The 21772-nt window shown below is 46.2% G+C and overlaps 1 protein-coding gene across 1 annotated transcript; it reads left to right on the forward strand.

Annotated features, from left to right (window-relative positions):
- Positions 1-62: 62 nt before the first annotated feature.
- On the forward strand, positions 63-19929 carry LOC119909272 (E3 ubiquitin-protein ligase TRIM50-like). The gene is made up of 9 exons (XM_038727404.1): positions 63-319; positions 11058-11184; positions 11304-11474; positions 14129-14224; positions 14874-15104; positions 17341-17363; positions 17521-17651; positions 17945-18126; positions 18369-19929. Exons 1-9 carry the CDS (start codon positions 219-221, stop codon positions 18798-18800), a joined length of 1494 nt encoding a protein of 497 aa, XP_038583332.1. The 5' UTR covers positions 63-218; the 3' UTR covers positions 18801-19929.
- The last annotated feature ends 1843 nt before the right edge of the window (positions 19930-21772 follow it).

The following is a 21772-nucleotide window of genomic DNA, read 5'->3' on the forward strand; positions in this document are numbered from 1 at the left end:
CTGTCCGTCCTATCACGTCAAAGAAAAGACTAAGTCTATAAATAGCTCTGCTGCAGCCGGACTCCTTCTCATTCCCTGAGCTCCAAAAGGTTTCTGTGATCTGGGCCGGGTCTCTGCACCTGTTGTTTTGTCGTTTGGAGAGTTTTTGCTTTTGGGATTTTCCTAGTGGTGCTGGTCCCGGTGGTGCTGCTGGTGATTTTGGTCACGGTTTTGGGGACATGGAGCGTCGTCAGAGTCTGGAGGAGCAGCTCCGGTGTCCTGTCTGTCTGGACGTCTTCAGTGAACCTCTGATGTTACAGTGTGGACACTCTTATTGCAGGTACATGAACGCATGAATGGATGGGACACACCTGTCCTCACCTACCCTGTCCTGTCCTCACATCACCTGTCTTGTCCTCACCTGTCCTGTCCTCCCATCACCTGTCTTGTCCTCCCCGAACTTGTCCTCACCTGTCCTGTCCTCACATCACCTGTCTTGTCCTCACCTGTCCTGTCCTCCCATCACCTGTCTTGTCCTCCCCGAACTTGTCCTCACCTGTCCTGTCCTCACATCTCGTGTCTTGTCCTCACTTATCCTGTCCTCACATCACCTTTGCTGTCCTCACTTATCCCTTCCTCACATCTCGTGTCTTTCCCTCGCCTGTCCTGTCCTCACATCCCCTCTCTTGTCCTCACCTTTCCGGTTCTCATATCACCTGTCCTGTCCTCATATCACCTGTGTTGTCCTCACATCCCCTCTCTTGTCCTCACTTATCCTGTCCTTACATCACCTTTCATGTCCTCAACTATCCTGTCCTCACCTGTCTTGTCCTCACCTGTCCTGTCCTCACATCCCCTCTCTTGTCCTCACCTTTCCGGTTCTCACATCACCTGTCCTGTCCTCTCATCACCTGTGTTGTCCTCACATCCCCTCTCTTGTCCTCACTTATCCTGTCCTTACATCACCTTTCATGTCCTCACCTGTCTTGTCCTCACTTATCCTGTCCTTACATCACCTTTCATGTCCTCACCTGTCTTGTCCTCACCTATCCTGTCTTGTTCTTGTGGTGTCCGAACGATAATGCTGCGATGATGTGTTGAGAAGAAATCCGCTTGACACTGTTCTTGGTTATAAAAGTTTATTACATCAAAGAATTCAGCATCAATTACAAGCTCTGCAGCAGCTTGGAGAGTGACCCAGCCCGATGACCACTCTGTCTCTCTGTACATCGAACACAGCTTATATAGGACATGTTTAGGTCTCTGCTAAATACCATATAAGGGCACAGTCCCTTCATACACACTAATCTCTACTCCCCCTACCACTGGGTCAGAGGTCAAATTCCATAGAAGGGTTCACTCTTTACACACCCATCAATCATTACTTCCCCATAAGGGTTCACTGTCCCTCTCTCCAGCTGCTAGAGTATTATTTTAAACTGTAATGGTCAAATGCACATATGTTATACACCACATATTCCCCCCTACGAGACTTAATTGAGTCTCAAAAAACAAAAAGAGATAAATTTCTCCAACACATACTTCTTGCATATTATTTTTAGCAGCATATCAACTTTATGGAGTGTGAGAACGAAAAACCTGTCCGGCAGCCTTCATTCCAAATTCCCTCCAAGACAATCTAGACAGGAAAATTTTCTCACGGCCGCTCTGCCTTAGGCGGACACGCATAGTACTCCAGTCCAATTACTAAAAGACATCTTTATCAGTCAATGCAGAAATATGGTTAAGCCAATACATGTGAAAACCTCAGGAAATAAAACAAATCAAAACAATGTCCGAATTCAGGCTGGTCAACCCATCGGACCCTCCAACGGACCTTTCCCTGCCTAGACCCTATATCCCTAAGCATCAAGAAAAAGAAAAAACCTGAGGTCCCCAAATATTAACTCCCTAACTGAAAGTACAAGTCTTTACACAGTTAACACAAAAAGAATATGATCATTAATTAAGTATTATTCATTCACATATGTATTCATTTCTATATCAAAGTAGACACAGGAAAGTATTCCACTGCAGCTCCTCAGCAGTGTCGATGCAATCCAGACGTTTCCACACCGTCCTTGTCCAGAGTCCATTCATATTGTCCTTGTTTGAGTATTTGAATCCCCATCTGTACATCCCCATATACTCTGGAAGAAAAGAAAACACCAACCAGTATCTTGTTGCAAAATAACACATGAAAATTAAAACCTCAATGTATGAAAATACAAAGTAACATTAAAATGGATATCTTTCCATCATTACTTCATCTGGTTCCCCTTCATCATCTCCATCTGAATCAGCCATAGTTAACAAAGGCATCTGAGTGTTCTCCCCAGGCATTACCACTCCAACCCATCTCAATATCATAGCTTTCGCAAAAGTCAATAGCACCGTACAAAAGCACAACATCAAACACAGCGCTACAAAAGCTGCTACCAAAATCTGAACCACCACTGCTCCCACTGGTCCTAACTGATTTTGTAGCCAAGTATTTGCTGACCATCCAGCTCCCTCAGATTGACCAAACGCATCCCTTATACTCTTTAATGCACCTATAACACTAGTGATATTATCAGAACTATCTGGGATCAAAGTATAACAACCGTCTCCCGTCAAGTTCATAGCCACACACAAACCTCCCACACGATAACAAGACCCATCAGTCCAATACTCCAGGTCTGCCTCACGTAGTGGAAGGGCTTGCAAGTCTGATCTAAGCCTTGAGTATTTCTCTGCCTCTTGAACACCATCATGTGGCTCACCATCCTCCGACGTTGGCAAATTCTCGGCTGGATTTACCGTATCACACCTTACCAGGGTGACATCCTCCTGCTCTAAGAGCCTATGATAGTCTCTAAGCCTTGGCATAGTCAATGTGTATTTTCCCCTAGTTCAGTAGATTCCTGAGACTATGATGGGTAAGAATTGTCACTGGGTAACCCCTCGTAACAGATGATGCTTTGTCATACATTAAATAAACTCCAACCATTGCTCTGTAGCACAGTGGTAGCCCTAATTCCACTTCTGAATATGCAGTCGAATAATAGGAAATAGGTTGAGGATTCGACCCTGTACCCATCGGCTGACAAAGGACTGCACATGCATATTTACCTCCAGTGGAATTAGACACATACAACAAGAAATTCTTGGAGTAGTCTGGTAGTGTGAGCGCTGGCGCCTCCTGTAACCTCTGTTTGATTGTTTCAAATGCCACAAGGCCTTCCTGTGTCCAGGTCAGATTGCTGTGAAGTTGAGCGTTCCCAGTATCCTTAACCATAGCTCTCAAAGGTCCCGTCAAACTAGAATAATCCTCAACCCATGCTGAAGAATAACCAGCAATACCAAGAAACGTCAACATCTCTCTGACAGTTCTGGGCTTTGGAGCCTTGCGAATAGCCTCCAATTGACAATCAGAAATGATTCTGTGTCCATGCGTTATTGTCTGACCCAAATATACAACCTTCTCCTGGCAATATTGCAACTTCTTTTGTGAGGCCTTATGCCCCTTTTCTGCCAATATTTGTAGCAATTTAATTGAGTCTTTGTGACATGTTTCTTCATCTTGTGAACAGATCATAATATCGTCGACATATTGAATCACAGTACTCTGCAATATCTGATCTATCCCTACCAAATCATCTTTCAATACTTTGTTAAAAATATGAGGACTGTGTTTAAATCCTTGTGGCAATCTCTCATACTCATAAAACTGTCCTTTATATGTGAATCCAAATAAACCCTGACTCTCTACACTAAGAGGAACACTAAAAAATGCACCACACAAATCTAACACCGTGAAATGTGTTGCATCAGAAGGGATTTGGGCTAACAAAGTATGTGGATCCGGAACTTCTGCTGGAAAATCAGTTACCACTTCATTTACTGCTCTCAAATCATGAACCATACGATAAGTCTCATCAGGTTTCTTCACAGGCAACAAAGGCGTGTTACTCTGTGGATTTGTTGTCATCTTCAAAACACTTGCTTTCAAAAGTCCTTCAATTTGTGGTTCGATTCCTTGAATTGCTTCATCCTTCAATAGATACTGATACTTCCAAGGTGGTCTAGCTCCTGGTCGAAGTTCTACTTTCACTGGTTGGGCTGATTTCACAAGTCCAATATCGGTACTGTGTTGAGACCACAAACATTCTGGAACTTCTCGCAACATCTCCTCTTTCATAGAATCTGAGTCCATCTTGGCACTACAAATAGATTCATGTGTCATCCGTACAGCTTGTGGCTGTCCTTGTCCTTTAGCTGAAATCATGATTTTCGAATCGCTGATCTGTACTCCTCCAAATTGCCAAATTCTCTTTCATCGGTACAAAAACAGCTTCCTCTGCTTCTGTCATCATTTCCCCTATGTGTTTCTGCTCATAGTCTTCCGAAACCAACAAAGTCACATGTGGCACACTCTTCTCAATTTTGAATTCTTTCTCCAGATAATCATCAGTGTTTACCTTCATAGCTGCTCCTCATGGTCCCAAAATTATGCAACATGAGCTTAGTTGAATTTCCTTTGGTTGATGAGCCAACCATTCCTCTGGGTTTGCTTGGGCAGCATTCTTGAAATACTTGAGCGTACAATGGAATGGATATTCTGGAAGTTTCGCATCTGGCATGTTCGCCACAATGAATTTCTCCCATATCTTAGCCGGCTCCAAGAAATCTGCACTGAGATTTCCAATCCAGAATACTGCAGAGGACTCCATCTCTGTTGTCATCAATAGTTGGTGGACCATTTCTTTTGGCACTTCTATCAGACAGCCATCTGGTGTACATTTTATTGTGCAGTTCAATCTACACAAAGCATCTCTTCCCAGTAGAGCAATAGGTGTATGTTCTGATACCAATATGGGTATTGTAGTTTTCTGATTTTTATAGCAGAGCTCAATTGGTTCCGTGAGAGGAATCAGCTGCTTCACTCCCTCAAACCCCCTTGTCCGAATCAGTTGATTGTACATAGGAAGATGTGTAGCATCTTCAGGCCGAACACAGGTGAAAGCCGCTCCGCTATCCGCCATCACTTCCTATGGTCGGTTATTTACTTTCACCTCAGTTGTTGGATCTCTTTCCGGCCCTGATGCTACCAGCTGACACCCCCCTTTCGGATTTTCTGGGCACCTCTAGAATCCTGGCTCCGGGCCCCTGTGAGGGTTCACCAGTCCTCCAAGCGACCTTGACTTGAATCCTCCTCTGAAATTTCCTCCTCTGAAATTTCCTCCTCTGAAATTTCCTCCTGAGCTATTGCACTCACGGGCAAAGTGACCAACCTGTCCACAATTGTAACACACTTCTGGAGATTGCTGAAAGTATGGATTAAATCCTCCTCTTCTTGAGCTTCCTCGTCCTCTTCCTCTCCAGTTCTGCATCTGTCCATAAACTGGCTGTGGATATGAAACAACTGGACCACTAGTGGTGGTTGGGGCAATTGCGGTTGTTCCTGGCTTGACTGAAGCTGTGGTGGTGATTGTTGCTTTGGTAAACACTGCTCCTCCATAACCAAAGCCTGTTTCTTCTCCTTCTTCTTATTTTCCACCAGTTGTATTTGATTGAGTTTCCTGAGAGTCACTTGGTCCTGTTCTTTCTGGTCATGTTCCTTTTTCCTATATAGATCCACTTGATGGGCTATATGATCTGTATAGACTCCTATTGCCATGCTTCCAAGTCCAACCACCTCTGCCAGTTTGCTCCTTACTGGTGGGGGCAACCCCATCTGTAGTTTAGCTCGCAAAATTGACCGCTCCATTTGACTCGCCTCTGGATCATTTCCTGTGATATTTCTCCACACCTGATGAGCTCTCGACACATAGGCTCTCGGATTCTCTTCTTTTCCCAATGAATCAATCAAGATATTGTCAGGATGCACATTTGTGGGAAACGTGTCTTTCAGTGCTCTCCACAGTCGATTCCTACTTGCAGCGAACAACTCAGGATCATTTACAGCAGTCCCCACATATCGATTAAGTCCAGCTCTCTGAAAAATTCTTCCATACCTGGAATCCCCAGGAGATTAGCAAAAAGCCTCTTAATATCTCCTATGGCAGTTTGTGTTCCTACTGTAATTTCTTCCAACTTCGAGATCCAAGGATGTGCTCCATCTTGAAGAATAGGCAACTTCTCAAGTATATCTGACATATCGGTATTCTGCAAAGGCTTATACTCCAGATTCTGTCCTCGGATTATCACTGGCAGCATCTTCTTACTTGTGCTCCCTTTCCTTGGGCGTAATGCATACTTCTTCTCCAATTTTTGGGACCCTTTTTTCCTCAGTTTCTCCCTCTGTATTGTCAGCTTCTCGAGATGTTCTTCCAATTCTCTTATTTCTTCTGGATAAGTCGACTTCTCCAAGCATGATATGCATCGATCCATGTCTTTTTCTATTTCTTCAGTAGTCATTGGAGGTTAAAATCCTCTTGAACATGAAGCACCTTTAATCTCCCACTCTTCAACGCTGTCTCCATCTTCACTTTCATCAGAGATCTGATCTCCTGTATCCTTCTTCTTCCAACTTTCATCACCCCTTCTTTCCGCTCTGGCCAGCCTCCGTCTGATCACAGGATCATATCCACCCATGATCTCTTCTACATCACTCTGTTCATCTTCCATTCTCCTAAACCTCGCTCTACCCTTAGTTTCCAAACGTGTCATTTTCTTCTTACTTTTGGAGCTTGGAGTCATCTTTATAGTTGTGTCTGCTTGTCCTCTCTCTATGACTCGTTCATCTTCATCTCTGATGCAATAACCACCCTCCTGAATAATCACTGGAAGCTGAGGATAGACATCCTTAAACTCTGCTTCCTCCTCGTATGGTGGAGGTCTCTTTGCTGAATCCGTATGTGAGAAGGGTTTGTTGACTTCTGCCATTAATTTTTCTGTTATCTTTGCCTCTTTTGCCATTTTTTCTTGCGTCTCTTTCATCAGTTTTTGACCTTCATGTTCGAACAACTTAAGAACACCCAGCTCTCTTCGTCTCTTCTCTTTACGTTGTTCCCCTTTTTTCCCCTTGTTTTGATCCGACTTATATGTGGACACAAGTACTTGCATTATTTTAAGTACACCTGGGTTAAGAGTCCCTTCCACAGGCCATGGTTGTTCAATATTAGGCCAACGCTTATGCCATTTTTCAGATAACTTTACAATACCATCAACTAGAGGATTATTTTTTTGCACTACATCAACCGGAGTAGTTACTTTCAACGTTTTAATGTCCTTTTTCTGCATAGTGACAACTCTTTTATATTTCTTTATTGTAAATTATTTTCCTTATTACTTATTTGTTTATTTTTCTTTTAATTCTACTTAATTGTTGATAGGTGGCAATCTTACAACATCCGCTAATGGAAAATCAAGGGAATTTGCCAACTCCAGAGCAATCATAAAAATCTTGCTATCCAGCAATCACACGGCGCCAACTCCTACCTAATAAGCACCCACTCACCTTAGTTTTGTCCCAAAAGCTCAATACCACTCAATTCCCAACACAACTTGACTTCAAACGACCCCTGCACAAAAACTCCAAAATGTAATATTCAAATACAGTAACTGATCAGTCTGTTGCCAAGTCTCCCCTTAGATAGTCATAACATGAAATATGGCAGGCATACACAAATAGACTCTTTGTTACAAATGTGTCTATAATATCCTGAAAGGAAACAAACTAAATGTGTATCATCCGTAATAATTATAAATGAATATAGACACATATGCACAGGTGTGTGTAAAGAGTTTGTGGATTGCACAATACTGGCCTGACTGGATCCGGGGCTGCTTTGCTGTGGCGCGCTGGACGGCACCCCCTCTCTCTCCTTCTCTCTCTCTCTCCTTCTTGTCTCTCAGACCACAGGAGAACAAAAACCAAAAAAGGCAAACAACACTTTAGTCCTTTTATGTACTCACAAGGTTATTTCCCCCCAAAAATAAGAGTGTTAAACTCTCTGAGTAATCATAATCTATTTTCCCTAACTTTTTAACATATCTACGTTCACATGCAAGCTAAGGAATTTCGGTGTCGTTTACACTGGGGATGCTGGGGACACTACTCTTCACTCCTATTTAAAGCTTACTCTATTAACAACCGTTCTTCAATACCAATGAAAATGCCTTTTAAAATGTATTTACACACATAAAAAACCCCAAATGAAAAGTAAGTAAAATATAGAAAAACAAATGCGCACTTCCCAAAAAAGTAACTTAGGCTAAGAAAAACCCCCACTGCTGCTTCTGAAATGACCCAAACCATACAGCAGCATTAATCAATAACTTTACCAAATTTCAAAACACAGTTTTCCCCTTGATCAAGTTTCCTTCTCTATTTCTTTATTCATATATATATATTCTCTTCCTTCTTTATTTATTTATTCTATTATTCATATATATGTTTTCTTAAATCCTAGCCTTATTGTCCTCTGCATAGTCTCTCTCACACACTAGGCTTCTCCTATTTCTCACACACACAACTGAGACACAGCAGGGCAGCTCTCCACACACACACACACACAATAGCTATCCAGTCAACAAGAATGCATTTCTTCACACTGTTTATAAAGCATGCTTCCGCCGCACCCTTTTCCTTTATTATTTTCCTTCCTAAATTTATGCTACCTCGAGTTTGCAGATATTTAATGAGAGGCCACTTCGGACATAGTTCGTCAACACATGTATCGAGAGGTAACTTACAATCAAATTTTTCTTCTACAAGCTCCCAGTTCCTTTGAACGGACCCGAAAATTCACCTAGTTCCTTTCCAGGATTTGCGGCCCATCTAAGATCGCCTTTCAAGGGCTTTTTGTCCAGATCTGCGGCGTCCTAATCCTTATATTTTCCTTTTTCCTTAACCTTATATTTTCTTCCTTATCCTTATTAATTTGTATTCAAGCCGAATGACCCTGGCCAGGGTTGCACTCTCTCTCTTTTTCCCTTACTCCAATTTACCTATTCCTTAAAGCCTAGTTTCACGCGACAGTAATTTCCATCCCACATGACTTACGGTTATAAGAATCTGAGGGCCCATATTCTTAATCTTTGCAAAGTTATGAAACCTCACTTCCCGTTACTCCTAGGCTGTTCCTTTTTCTTCCTTTTATATCTATCTATCTGTCTTCATTACATTCACACACACAACCTTTTTGCGTTATCCACAACGCACACAAAATTTAGAACGGAGTCCTCTCACACATCCACCCGCAAGCATTCACACGGGATCGAACCGGTGTACCCTTTAACGCACACACAGACACACGAACTGACCAGCGCCCACAGTTTATGAGAAAACTCACCCTATACGCTAGCTTCTGGAGTGGGAGTCAGCTCGATGGAGCCCTGTGTTGGAACGATGAATTCTGGCACAACACAGTCCCTTCGTGGTCGCCAATTTCTGTGGTGTCCGAACGATAATGCTGCGATGATGTGTTGAGAAGAAATCCGCTTGACACTGTTCTTGGTTATAAAAGTTTATTACATCAAAGAATTCAGCATCAATTACAAGCTCTGCAGCAGCTTGGAGAGTGACCCAGCCCGATGGCCACTCTGTCTCTCTGTACATTGAACACAGCTTATATAGGACATGTTTAGGTCTCTGCTAAATACCATATAAGGGCACAGTCCCTTCATACACACTAATCTCTACTCCCCCTACCACTGGGTCAGAGGTCAAATTCCATAGAAGGGTTCACTCTTTGCACACCCATCAATCATTACTTCCCCATAAGGGTTCACTGTGCCTCTCTCCAGCTGCTAGAGTATTATTTTAAACTGTAATGGTCAAATGCACATATGTTATACACAACATTCTCACATTACCTGTCTTGTCCTCACCTGTCCTGTCCTCACATCACCTTTCCTGTCCTCACCTGTCCTGTCCTGTCCCCACCTATCCTGCCTTGTTCTCACATCACCTGTCTTGTCCTCACCTGTCCTGTCCTCACATCACCTGTCTTGTCCTCACCTGTCCTGTCCTCATATCACCTTTCCTGTCCTCACCTATCCTGTCCTCACATCACCAGTCTTGTCCTCACCTGTCCTGTCATCGCCTATCCTATCCTTTTCTCACCTGTCCTATCTTGTCCTCACCTATCCTGTCTTGTCCTCACATTACCTGTCTTGTCCTCACCTGTCCTGTCCTCACATCACCTATCCTGTCCTCACCTGTCCTGTCCTGTCCCCACCTATCCTGCCTTGTTCTCACATCACCTGTCTTGTCCTCACTTGTCCTGTCCTCACATCACCTGTCTTGTCCTCACCTGTCCTGTCGTCATATCACCTTTCCTGTCCTCACCTATCCTGTCCTCACATCACCAGTCTTGTCCTCACCTGTCCTGTCATCGCCTATCCTATCCTTTTCTCACCTGTCCTATCTTGTCCTCACCTATCCTGTCTTGTTCTCACATTACCTGTCTTGTCCTCACCTGTCCTGTCCTCACATCACCTATCCTGTCCTCACCTGTCCTGTCCCCACCTATCCTGCCTTGTTCTCACATCACCTGTCTTGTCCTCACCTGTCCTGTCCTCACATCACCTGTCTTGTCCTCACCTGTCCTGTCCTCATATCACCTTTCCTGTCCTCACCTATCCTGTCCTCAAATCACCTGTCTTGTCCTCACCTGTCCTGTCCTCATATCACCTTTCCTGTCCTCACCTATCCTGTCCTCACATCACCTGTCTTGTCCTCACCTGTCCTGTCATCGCCTATCCTATCCTTTTCTCACCTGTCCTATCTTGTCCTCACCTATCCTGTCTTGTCCTGGCGTGGCAGTGGCGCAATGGATAAGACGCCTGCCTTTGGTGTGAGAGACCCACCATTGTGTCCCTGAGCAAGACACTTAACCCCTCATTGCTCCAGAGGTGTGCGACCTCTGACATATACAGCTTTGGATAAAAGCGTCAGCTAAAATGAATAAATGTCATCACCTTTCCTGTCCTTACCTGTCCAGGTGTTGCGTGCGCTCCATGACAGTGGACCTGCTCGGTCAGCTGCAATGTCCCGTGTGTTACCTATCCTGTCCTCACCTATCCTGTCCTGTCCTTACCTGTCTTGTCCTGTCCTCACATCACCTTTCCTGTCCTCACCTGTCCAGGTGTTGCGTGCGCTCCATGACAGTGGACCTGCTCGGTCAGCTGCAATGTCCCGTGTGTCGCTGTGCTGTAGACGGAGACAGTCCTCCTCCCAACGTCAGCTTGGCTCGTATCATCGAGGCTCTGCAGGTAAAAACCCCTAACCTCAGATCTAAAGGATTTAAAAGGTTGTGCTTCAACAACTGAAACATCTGATCCAGCAGCAGAAAATCTTATTGAAATTATACATGGTTTGTTCATCCTGACAGGACGTGAGTGTATCAGGTGGAGCCCAGCCCGAGTCGTGTCCTCAGCATCACAACCCACTCAGCCTTTACTGTGAGGACGAACAAATGGTGATCTGTGGCCTCTGTGGAAGCATCGGTGCTCACCGCGGACACAAAATCACACCTGTGAGCTCTGTCTACAGTCACATGAAGGTACGAAGACACTAAATCACACCTTTTAGCCCTGCCTACAGTCACATGAAGGTACGAAAACACAAAATCACACCTGTGAGCTCCGTCCACAGTCACATGAAGGTACGAAAAAACTAAATCACACCTGTGAGCTCTGTCTACAGTCACATGAAGGTATGAAAACACTAAATCACACCTGTTAGTTCCGCGTACCATCACGTGAAGGTACGAAAACACTAAATCACACCTTTTAGCCCTGCCTACAGTCACATGAAGGTGCGGAAATACTAAATCACACCTGTGAGATCGTTTACAGTCATGAGAGAATACAAAAACACTAAATCACACCTGTGAGCTCTGTCTACAGTCACATGAAGGTGTGGAAATACTAAATCACACCTGTGAGATTGTTTACAGTCATAAGAGGATACAAAAACACTAAATCACACCTGTGAACTCTGTCTACAGTCACATGAAGGTATGAAAAAACTAAATCACACCTGTAAGCTCTGTCTACAGTCACATGAAGGTATGAAAAAACTAAATCACACCTGTTAGCTCTGCCTACTGTCACATGAAGGTACAAAAACACAAAATAAAAACCTGTTGGCTTCTCCCTACAGTCTTAATATTTAAAAATAGAACATGTAGGTTCTACACCTACATTTATAAAATAAATGAAAATGAAAATTCTGTTCATTTATGTACAACCATTGTTCAGATAATTTCTGTTGTTGGATTGAATGTGCAGTAACCTTTGATCTGGAGACCGGACTGTGTTGATTGGCTGATGGTCAAAGTTAAACCTAAAAGAGTTTGAAGTTGTTGACCCAGCAGATAAGCAGCCATTAGTTTCCATCATATCACAGTGAGATTAAATGCAGGAGTTTAATGTTCCACATAAAGCAAAGATCACCTTTGAGTTTGCAGTTTAACAACAATACGGTCTCAATGTTCATAAACATGGTTCACCTTGAGAGTGCACACACTGCCTAACCCAATCTGCAGACAAGTCCATTCAAATGGACACAGCTCCTCTACATTACATCGTGCTTTACTCACCAAATGTTTTTGGCTATCTTTCCTCCATCTTTGTGGTGTGATGTTCATGAACATAACAGTAATACTACACACTCTACCAGGTCTGACCTTCCCCAGCATCTGCCCTCTGGTATGTGGTGTTTACTGCCTGTATGATTTTGGGTGGAAGCTACAACCAGTCAGCTGACAAAAATGGAGGCTGGGACACCTTTATGACTGCGGGCACATCAGCTGTTTCCAAAAATGTAATGACAGGAAGAGGTTAATCTGTGATGACTGAGAGCCTTTAGAAGGGTAACACCTAAAACCCTATGGGCCCATCGCGGGTGATTCTAGGCTCAGACTTTTATTTATATAGCACCAAATCACAACAACACATGTCTACACAATATCCATACAGAGATACAGACACTACAGAAAAGTTGCTATAGACTGAATGAATAATGGTACAGACATTTAGAGTAATGTTTATGATTCTGCTTCTCTCTCTCTCTCTCTCGTTGTGCTGTCAACCCAGAGACAAACACAACAACCAAACAGAATTTATTGTATAATGAGAGGCAGGATTGAAGCCCGACCGGGCAGACTGCGCTCAGCAGAGTGTAAACCCTGTAGCACCAAACCAGAGCTGAAGGATGCTTCCTGTTGGGAATATTTATCCTTCCTAGACCTACAGAGATTCACTATGTGTGTCTTTTGTACGTGTGTGAAGATTTGATTCCATATTGGTTCAAATACAGACACTATGCTTCCGTGAGTTAACCCTCGTGCTGTGTGTCGACACTTTCTAAAGAGCCGGTCAGTCTGTCTGCAATGAAACAAGATGAAGATGATCTCCACCTTGGATTAGCTAGGAGACGGACCACAGAGGTCCTTATCAAGACAGCTCCATCAGTCAGTCCACCAGCAGACTGACCCTGTTTCTGGACCCTGGACCCAACTTCAACATGGTACTCCATGATTCTTGTCCAGAATTTAAGCATAATTGTCCTCCAAAGAGAGTCCTTTTTCCTTCAGATGTAGGTGTACTGAGGAATTGAGCCATGCGTTTGTGTAGTGGTTCTTTACTTTCCCAGTAGTAAACAACCTCAACAATGTTATTATTATTATCATGTTGGTATGCTTTAGTACCCCCAAAATGATGATGATGCCAGCAACACGTTGCAGTTGGGACAAGGTCATGTTTCTTCTTCTTCCAACAACACTCTGTGAGCGTCTGAGGTGACCGACTGCTGGAATCTGGAAAGAGGAACGTTTTGACTGAGACTCCTGAACCTGACCGACACTCCCTCTGTGGAGGAGGTAGGACTGGACACTTTGGGGATACCATGTCCTTGTCCCTGGTGGAGGACACTGAGGTGGTTCAAAGTGATTCCTCCTCAGATGCTGAAAGCTCTGTACATGGTTGGACCTTCTTTGTTTATTGTTGGTATAGTCAGAGGATGAGAGTCAGCTACTCCCAGTGTGAGGTCATGGATGGAGTAGGAGATCCACAGCATTAATATGGAAGAGTCAGGTTCTAAGAGTAAAGTGGATCTGTTGAAGCGTAATGATCGGTCCTGGGTTTAATTATTGTGCTGTTAATGATGTGAGTATCCAATAGTATGGATTTATTTTACCTGTCTCTTTCTCAGGAGGACATTTCCTGTCTGATGACAGACTTCCAGCATCAGAAACGGAAACTGGAGGATCAGATCTGTAAAATGGCGTACAACAAATCCAGGATCACTGTGGGTGATGTTTCCTGTTGTTTTAGTTTCTGTAGTTTTCTGAATGATTGTTGAATTACGTGTCTGTTTAGTGGCAGCGCCTCCTATGGGACACATTGGCAGCATTGATGCGTTCAGTGGAGTGTCAGGAAGTAAACTGACGACAAACGCCATAATTTAATGTAAAAATGATAATAGGTTGTCCCTGTCTAATCTAGTCTATCACCAGATTTCCTGGGCACCACATGTGCTAGGTCCGGCTCTGTATCTGTTAAATGTATAAACACAGTTTCATCCTCACATCCTCATCCTCTAAAAGCTAAAAGCTGGAAGACATTCATAGTGTTGACATCAGCTGATACACTTTGAGTTTATTGGCCGCAGCAACATCTGAAAGAATACCATACCAAGGACTGACTGTAAGTAACCAAGGTTTAATCAAACTATGGGAGTTTTTCCGACCAAAAGGAGCAGAAGAAGGCAGGAAGACTGGGCCAACCCACGTTGGTCCTAGGGTCGAGCGTCTTCCCCTAAATTATCAAAAGGAAGTGCCTAACCAACAAAAGGCATCATCCTTAAAGTAAAGACCACAGAGAGAAAGAGGAAAAACAAACACACTGGTCACAGGGCTGCTTCTGGCAATCTTAACTGCTGCTCTCTGTCCAATCAGAATGAGTCTGACGTGCTGAAGTGGGTGGTGAGGAAGGAGTTTGGTGAGCTGCGGCGCTGCCTGGAGGTGGAGGAGGCGGACTTCATGCAGCAGGTGGAGACTTCGGCTGCAGACCTCATCTTGTCCCTCCAGAACCAGACGGACCAGTTAAACCAGAACCTGCATCGGCTGCAGGAGGCCCTGAACACCCTGCAAGACCTGAGCAACGAGGGGCACCTGGACTTCATCATGGTACTGACAGTCTATCTCGGTCTGTGGTCGGTCCAGGATGTAGTATAAGACCCGTGGACTTCACAATGGTATTGACAGTCTATGGTTGGTCCAGGGTGTAGCGCAGGACACCTGGACTTCACCCTGGTACTGACGGTCTGTGGTCGGTCCAGGGTTTAGCGCAGGACACCTGGACTTCACCCTGGTACTGACGGTCTGTGGTTGGTCCAGGGTTTAGCGCAGGACACCTGGACTTCACCATGGTATTGACAGTCTGTCTCGGTCTGTGGTCAGTCCAGGATGTAGTGTAAGACCCGTGGACTTCACAATGGTATTGACAGTCTGTGGTCGGTCCAGGGTGTAGTGCAGGACACCTGGACTTCACCATGGTACTGACGGTCTGTGGTCGGTCCAGGGTGTAGAGCAGTACACCTGGACTTCACCATGGTACGGATGGTCTGTGGTCGGTCCAGGGTGTAGCGCAGGACACCTGGACTTCACCATGGTACTGACGATCTGTGGTCGGTCCAGGATGTAGCACAGTACACCTTTACTGACGGTCTGTAGTCAGTCCAGGGTGTAGCGCAGTACACCTGGACTTCACCACGGTACTGACGGTCTGTGGTCGGTCCAGGATGTAGCGCAGTACACCTTTACTGACAGTCTGTAGTCAGTCCAGGGTGGAGCGCATTACACCTAGACTTCACCATGGTACTGACGGTCTGTGGTCGGTCCAGAGTGTAGCGCAGGACACCTGGACTTCACCATGGTACTGACGGTCTGTGGTCGGTCCAGGGTGTAGCGCAGTACACCTTGACTTCACCATGGTACTGACGGTCTGTGGTCGGTCCAGGATGTAGCGCAGTACACCTTTACTGACAGTGTGTAGTCAGTCCAGGGTGGAGCGCAGTACACCTGGACTTCACCATGGTACTGACGGTCTGTGGTCGGTCTAGGGTGTAGCGCAGGACACCTGGACTTCACCATGGTACTGACGGTCTGTAGTTGTTCCAGGGTGGAGCGCAGGACACCTGGACTTCACCATGGTACTGACGGTCTGTAGTCAGTCCAGGATGTAGCGCAGTACACCTTTACTGACAGTCTGTAGTCAGTCCAGGGTGGAGCGCAGGACACCTGGACTTCACCATGGTACTGACGGTCTGTGGTCGGTCCAGGGTATAGCGCAGGACACCTTGACTTCACCATGGTACTGACGGTCTGTGATCGGTCCAGGATGTAGCACAGTACACCTTTACTGACAGTCTGTAGTCAGTCCAGGGTGTAGCGCAGTACACCTGGACTTCACCATGGTACTGACGGTATGTGGTCGGTCCAGGATGTAGCGCAGTACACCTTTACTGACAGTCTGTAGTCAGTCCAGAGTGGAGCGCATTACACCTAGACTTCACCATGGTACTGACGATCTGTGGTTGGTCCAGGGTGTAGTGCAGGACACCTGGACTTCACCATGGTACTGACGGTCTGTGGTCGGTCCAGGGTGTAGAGCAGTACACCTGGACTTCACCATGGTACTGATGGTCTGTGGTCGGTCCAGGGTCAAGTGCAGGACACCTGGACTTCTGTGGTCGGCCCAGGGTGTAGCGCAGTACACCTGGACTTCACCATGGTACCGACGGTCTGTGGTCGGTCCAGGATGTAGTGCAGTACACCTTTACTGACAGTCTGTAGTCAGTCCAGGGTGTAGCGCAGTACACCTGGACTTCACCATGGTACTGACAGTCTGTGGTCGGTCTAGGGTGTAACGCAGTACACCTTGACTTCACCATGGTACTGACGGTCTGTGGTCGGTCCAGGATGTAGTGCAGTACACCTTTACTGACAGTCTGTAGTCAGTCCAGGGTGGAGCGCAGTACACCTGGACTTCACCATGGTACTGACGGTCTGTGGTCGGTCCAGGATGTAGTGCAGTACACCTTTACTGACAGTCTGTAGTCAGTCCAGGGTGGAGCGCAGTACACCTGGACTTCACCATGGTACTGACGGTCTGTGGTCGGTCTAGGGTGTAGCGCAGTACACCTTTACTGACAGTCTGTAGTCAGTCCAGGGTGGAGCGCAGTACACCTGGACTTCACCATGGTACTGACGGTCTGTGGTCGGTCTAGGGTGTAGCGCAGGACACCTGGACTTCACCATGGTACTGATGGTCTGTGGTCGGCAGATTATTGATCAGATCTCCCTGATCAATAGTTTTGATAGATTATTGATTAAGTAATAGTTTTTCTGTTTGTGTTTACAGAAGTACGGATCGATTGCTCCGAGGTAAGAAACATCTCAACCTGTTGCAAATAAACTCACTGGATGAGAATACAATCAATGATACACAGCTCCTCTCCTCTCCCCTTCCCCTCCTCTCCTTCCCTCCTCCTCTCTTCCCCTCCTCTCCTCCTCCCCTCCTCTCCTCCCCTCCTCCTCCCAGGTTCAGAGCAATCCAGGAGCTCCAGCTGAAGGAGGAGAGAATCTTCAGCTCTCTGAACTTCAGACCAGGTTTCAACCACAGCGACATCAAACTCACGGTGTGGAAAAGATTACACCGAAAAGTCCTGCCAGGTACACTTGACACCTGTACTCATACCTCTTTTTGCCTCTACCTGTACCTGGATCTCTACCTGTACCTGTACTTGAACCTCTACTTGTACTTGTACCTCTACCTCTACTTCTACCTGTACCTGTACCTGTACATATACCTGAACCTCTATTTCTACCTTTACCTGCACGAGTATGTATGCCTGCACCAGTACCTGTACCCCGACTATTTATCTGTTTGTTTGTTTATCTGTCCGTCTGTTTATTTATCTGTGTTTGTCTCTCCCTGTTGATTACATATTATTCTCTTCGTCCAGCTCCAGAGCCGTTGAAGCTGGATCCTCAGACGGCTCACCCAATGTTGGAGCTCCATGGTGGGGACACACTGGTGTCCTGTGGGGCTCTGCTGCGGAGGCTCCCTGATAATCCAGAGAGGTTCAGTTACAGCTACTGTGTCCTGGCCAACCGAGGCTTCTCCTCTGGGAAACACTACTGGGAGGTAAGCAGTGCCGTTAGTGTAGGGTATCAGGATTCACCTGCCCGATCTCACCCCAGGGCGCCAAATACCAACACTTTGAGAAAGCCTGACAAAGCATCTGCATTTAAGGTACCCTTCAGCATCCTCTGAGACGCCATGGGATGAGAACGTGTTCACGGGTGCAGCTGAACGACAATGTTTTGTTCTCGTGTTTTTACAGTACATACGTGTTTACAGGCGCTCTGCTTCTGTCCCTGGCCCAGGTGGAAGTTGGAAACAAACCGAAATGGCGCCTTGGCTTGATCAAAGGAACGACCAATCGTAAGGCCAAGCTGGTGAAGAATCCAGATTGTGGAGTGTGGCTGATTGGACTGAAGGACGGGGTTTACGAAGCCTTCACTTCCCCCAGGGTAGTCCTGCCGCTGTCATGTCCCCCCCGCCGGGTGGGACTCTTCTTGGACTACCAAGGCAGATGTCTGACCTTCTTTAACAGTGACAGTCCTGACGAGCTGGGCTTCATCTACAGCTTCAGACTGGAGGTTCAGGGGAAGGTCTACCCCCTGCTGGACGTGTGCTGGCACGAGCGAGGAGACAACAAAGAGCCTCTGGTCCTCCTGCATCCCCACAGGGAGCACCCCCTGCCCCAGCCTCACAAGGAGCACCTCCTACCCCAGACCCAGAAACCCAACAAGTGAAAGATTGAGGAGACGACAGCTCCTGGTCCTCCTGCATCCCAACAGGGAGCACCTCCCGCCTCAGCCTCACAAGGAGCACCTCCTCCCCCAGACCCAGAAACCCAACAAGTGAAAGATTGAGGAGACGACAGCTCCTGGTCCTCCGGCATCCCAACAAGGAGCACCTCCCGCCACAGCCTCACAAGGAGCACCTCCTCCCCCAGACCCAGAAACCCAACAAGTGAAAGAGTGAGGAGATGACAGCTCCCGGTCCTCCTGCATCCCAACAGGGAGCACCTCCTGCCCCATCCCCACAGGGAGCGCCTCCTGCCCCAGACCCAGAAACCCAACAAGTGAAAGAGTGAGGAGATGACAGCTCCCGGTCCTCCTGCATCCCAACAGGGAGCACCTCCCGCCACAGCCTCACAAGGAGCACCTCCTCCCCCAGACCCAGAAACCCAACAAGTGAAAGAGTGAGGAGACGACAGCTCCTGGTCCTCCGGCATCCCCACAGGGAGCACCTCCCGCCCCATCCCCACAGGGAGCGCCTCCTGCCCCAGACCCAGAAACCCAACAAGTGAAAGAGTGAGGAGATGACAGCTCCCGGTCCTCCTGCATCCCCACAGGGAGCACCTCCTGCCCCAGCCTCACAAGGAGCACCTCCTCCCCCAGACCCAGAAACCCAACAAGTGAAAGATTGAGGAGACGACAGCTCCTGGTCCTCCTGCATCCCAACAGGGAGCACCTCCCGCCCCATCCCCACAGGGAGCACCTCCTGCCCCAGACCCAGAAACCCACATAACACATAAAAAAACATTAAAAACTTTGAACAAAGTTAAATTTTTTATTATTCTTTCAATAATTACACAATGGACAACAACATACACAACACAGCATCAATATGAACCAACCTAAACTTGAGAAAGTCATCTTTTTCAGCACTGACTAGACAAATTCAGTCTTCAGTCTGAGTCTTCTCTTCACCAAAGAACCAATAAAGAATCTGCCCAAACTCAGAAACACTTTTTATTGGACTGCCTCAGTCTGACTGGCTGACTATCCTCCTCTCCTCCTCCTCCTCTCCTCCTCCTCACCTCTTCCTCCTCCTCTTCCTCTCCTCCTCCTCCTCCTCCTCCTCCTCACCTCTTCCTCCTCCTCTTCCTCTCCTCCTCCTCCTCCTCCTCCTCCTCCTCCTCCTCCTCCTCCTCCTCACCTCTTCCTCCTCCTCTTCCTCTCCTCCTCCTCCTCCTCCTCTCCTCTCCTCCTCCTCCTCCTCCTCCTCCTCCTCACCTCTTCCTCCTCCTCTTCCTCTCCTCCTCCTCCTCCTCCTCTTCCTCTCCTCCTCCTATCCTCTTCCTCCTCCTTTTGTTCATCCAGGAGTCTTTTTATGAAAACGGTGTGAAACATGTTAAAACATATGAACCCAAGAGATTTCCACCGCCACACTGAACCCCTTGCTCCTCGAGAGCCGGCGACCTCCGACATAAACAGCAGATGTATGTCGTTTTGGATAAAAGCTGCATGAGAAAATGTGATGATGATGAAATGTGAACTGCTGCATTCTCAAATCCTCACGTGAGGAGGATTGTTATTTTTTTTACTGTTGTTGCGTTTTTGTTTTTGTTTTTGTTGATGTTTGTAGTTGTTGATGTGTTTTGTTGTTGTTGACGTTGTTGTTGCTGTTGTTTGTTTATGTTGATGATGTTTGTTGTTGCAGTCGTTGTTGTTGCTGTTTTGTTTTTGTTGATGTTTGTAGTGGTTGTTAATTTGCATCATCTCGACTCCTCGCGGCACGTCTTAGTCCCTCCCACCCGAGATGCGAGCTTGAGGAGTCGAAGAAGAGACGCGAGGAGACAGGAGGAGAGAGAGAGACATACGTTTAAGGAAATGAGATGTCCTTTCCTCTGAGCTGTGACCTGCTGCACAGCTGCATCATCATTCTTCACAATCAAGAAACATGTCTGTCAACAACCCATGGAAACATCTCGAGGTTCCAATAAACATTACAGATTACAGCAGCCTCATCATTCTCTGCACAGAAATAGGCTACAGTAGGCTTTCTTTTTGACGGTGCGCATTTCAGCCCTCAGCCTGATGAGGTGAGCGTTTCATCAGCAGTCCCTTTATAAAATGACACAGTGACATTTATCTCATGGTGCTTTCAGACCAACCGCAAATTTTCACCTCGCGACGCTTTCCTCGAGTTAGTACATTCGCTGCAAATGTTCACACACAACGTGAAAAGGCGATTTTAACACGATAACGTGAATAAAACACAACTCGCCATTACTACAGCTGTATGAACCCAAAGTAAACATGTTGCTGTGATTAAATTACAATAAACGAAATAAACTGATGCTGAAATAACTACAACATGAAGCAGATTTGTTAAACATATGAATTGATGCTTTGTCAAGTCTGTCAGCAGGACAGCAGCTTCTAAAATGTTTGTTTTCTGAATGGAGTTTGGATCGATCAGGGCTATGCTATGCTAACTTGGTCACAGTAAAGTACAACGACAGCTGGAATAAAGTTACAGACACATGTTTTCTGAACTCACCAGGTAGTTCAACCTCCTCGCTTTCTTTTCTCCAAGTAATGTCCAGTTTTGACCGGTCGTAGTCCGACAGAGCTACGACGCTAACAACACTGGAACTGGAGTGAAGATAAATCACTGTTGAAATCCCAAAAAGTAAAGTAAAAAGCTAATTTAATAAAAGCAGTTTACTCCGAGCTCCTCCCGCGAGTAAATGGCGTAGTTATCAGAGCAGAATCCGACTACGGGTGTTTATTTGTCCAATGGTTGCAGCACTGCTTCCTGCTCCTCTTCTCCAAGTTTAGCACCTCTCAGCCGGCCAGCAAATTTTCAATCCCCCGCTCTGCCCGGCGCTCTCCACACATCGCTCTGAAGCCTCAGTGACGTACGGACAATCTCAACGCTGATAGGCTTTCGCAACTCAGTTGAAAGTATTCAACTCACGCAAATTCCTTCG

The sequence above is a fragment of the Micropterus salmoides genome, unplaced genomic scaffold, assembly GCF_014851395.1.
Source record: "Micropterus salmoides isolate LMB-PRFRI ecotype aquatic unplaced genomic scaffold, ASM1485139v1 Ms_hic_scaffold_18, whole genome shotgun sequence".
NCBI lineage: Eukaryota > Metazoa > Chordata > Actinopteri > Centrarchiformes > Centrarchidae > Micropterus > Micropterus salmoides.

What these genes read in the sequence shown, in the direction of transcription:
- LOC119909272 (XM_038727404.1), top strand. Translation starts at nt 219, where the DNA reads ATGGAGCGTCGTCAGAGTCTGGAGGAGCAGCTCCGGTGTCCTGTCTGT. An exon ending in TGTGGACACTCTTATTGCAG is followed by an intron (nt 320 to 11,057) that starts GTACATGAACGC and finishes TCACCTGTCCAG; the next exon opens with GTGTTGCGTGCGCTCCATGA. An exon ending in ACACCGAAAAGTCCTGCCAG is followed by an intron (nt 17,652 to 17,944) that starts GTACACTTGACA and finishes CTCTTCGTCCAG; the next exon opens with CTCCAGAGCCGTTGAAGCTG.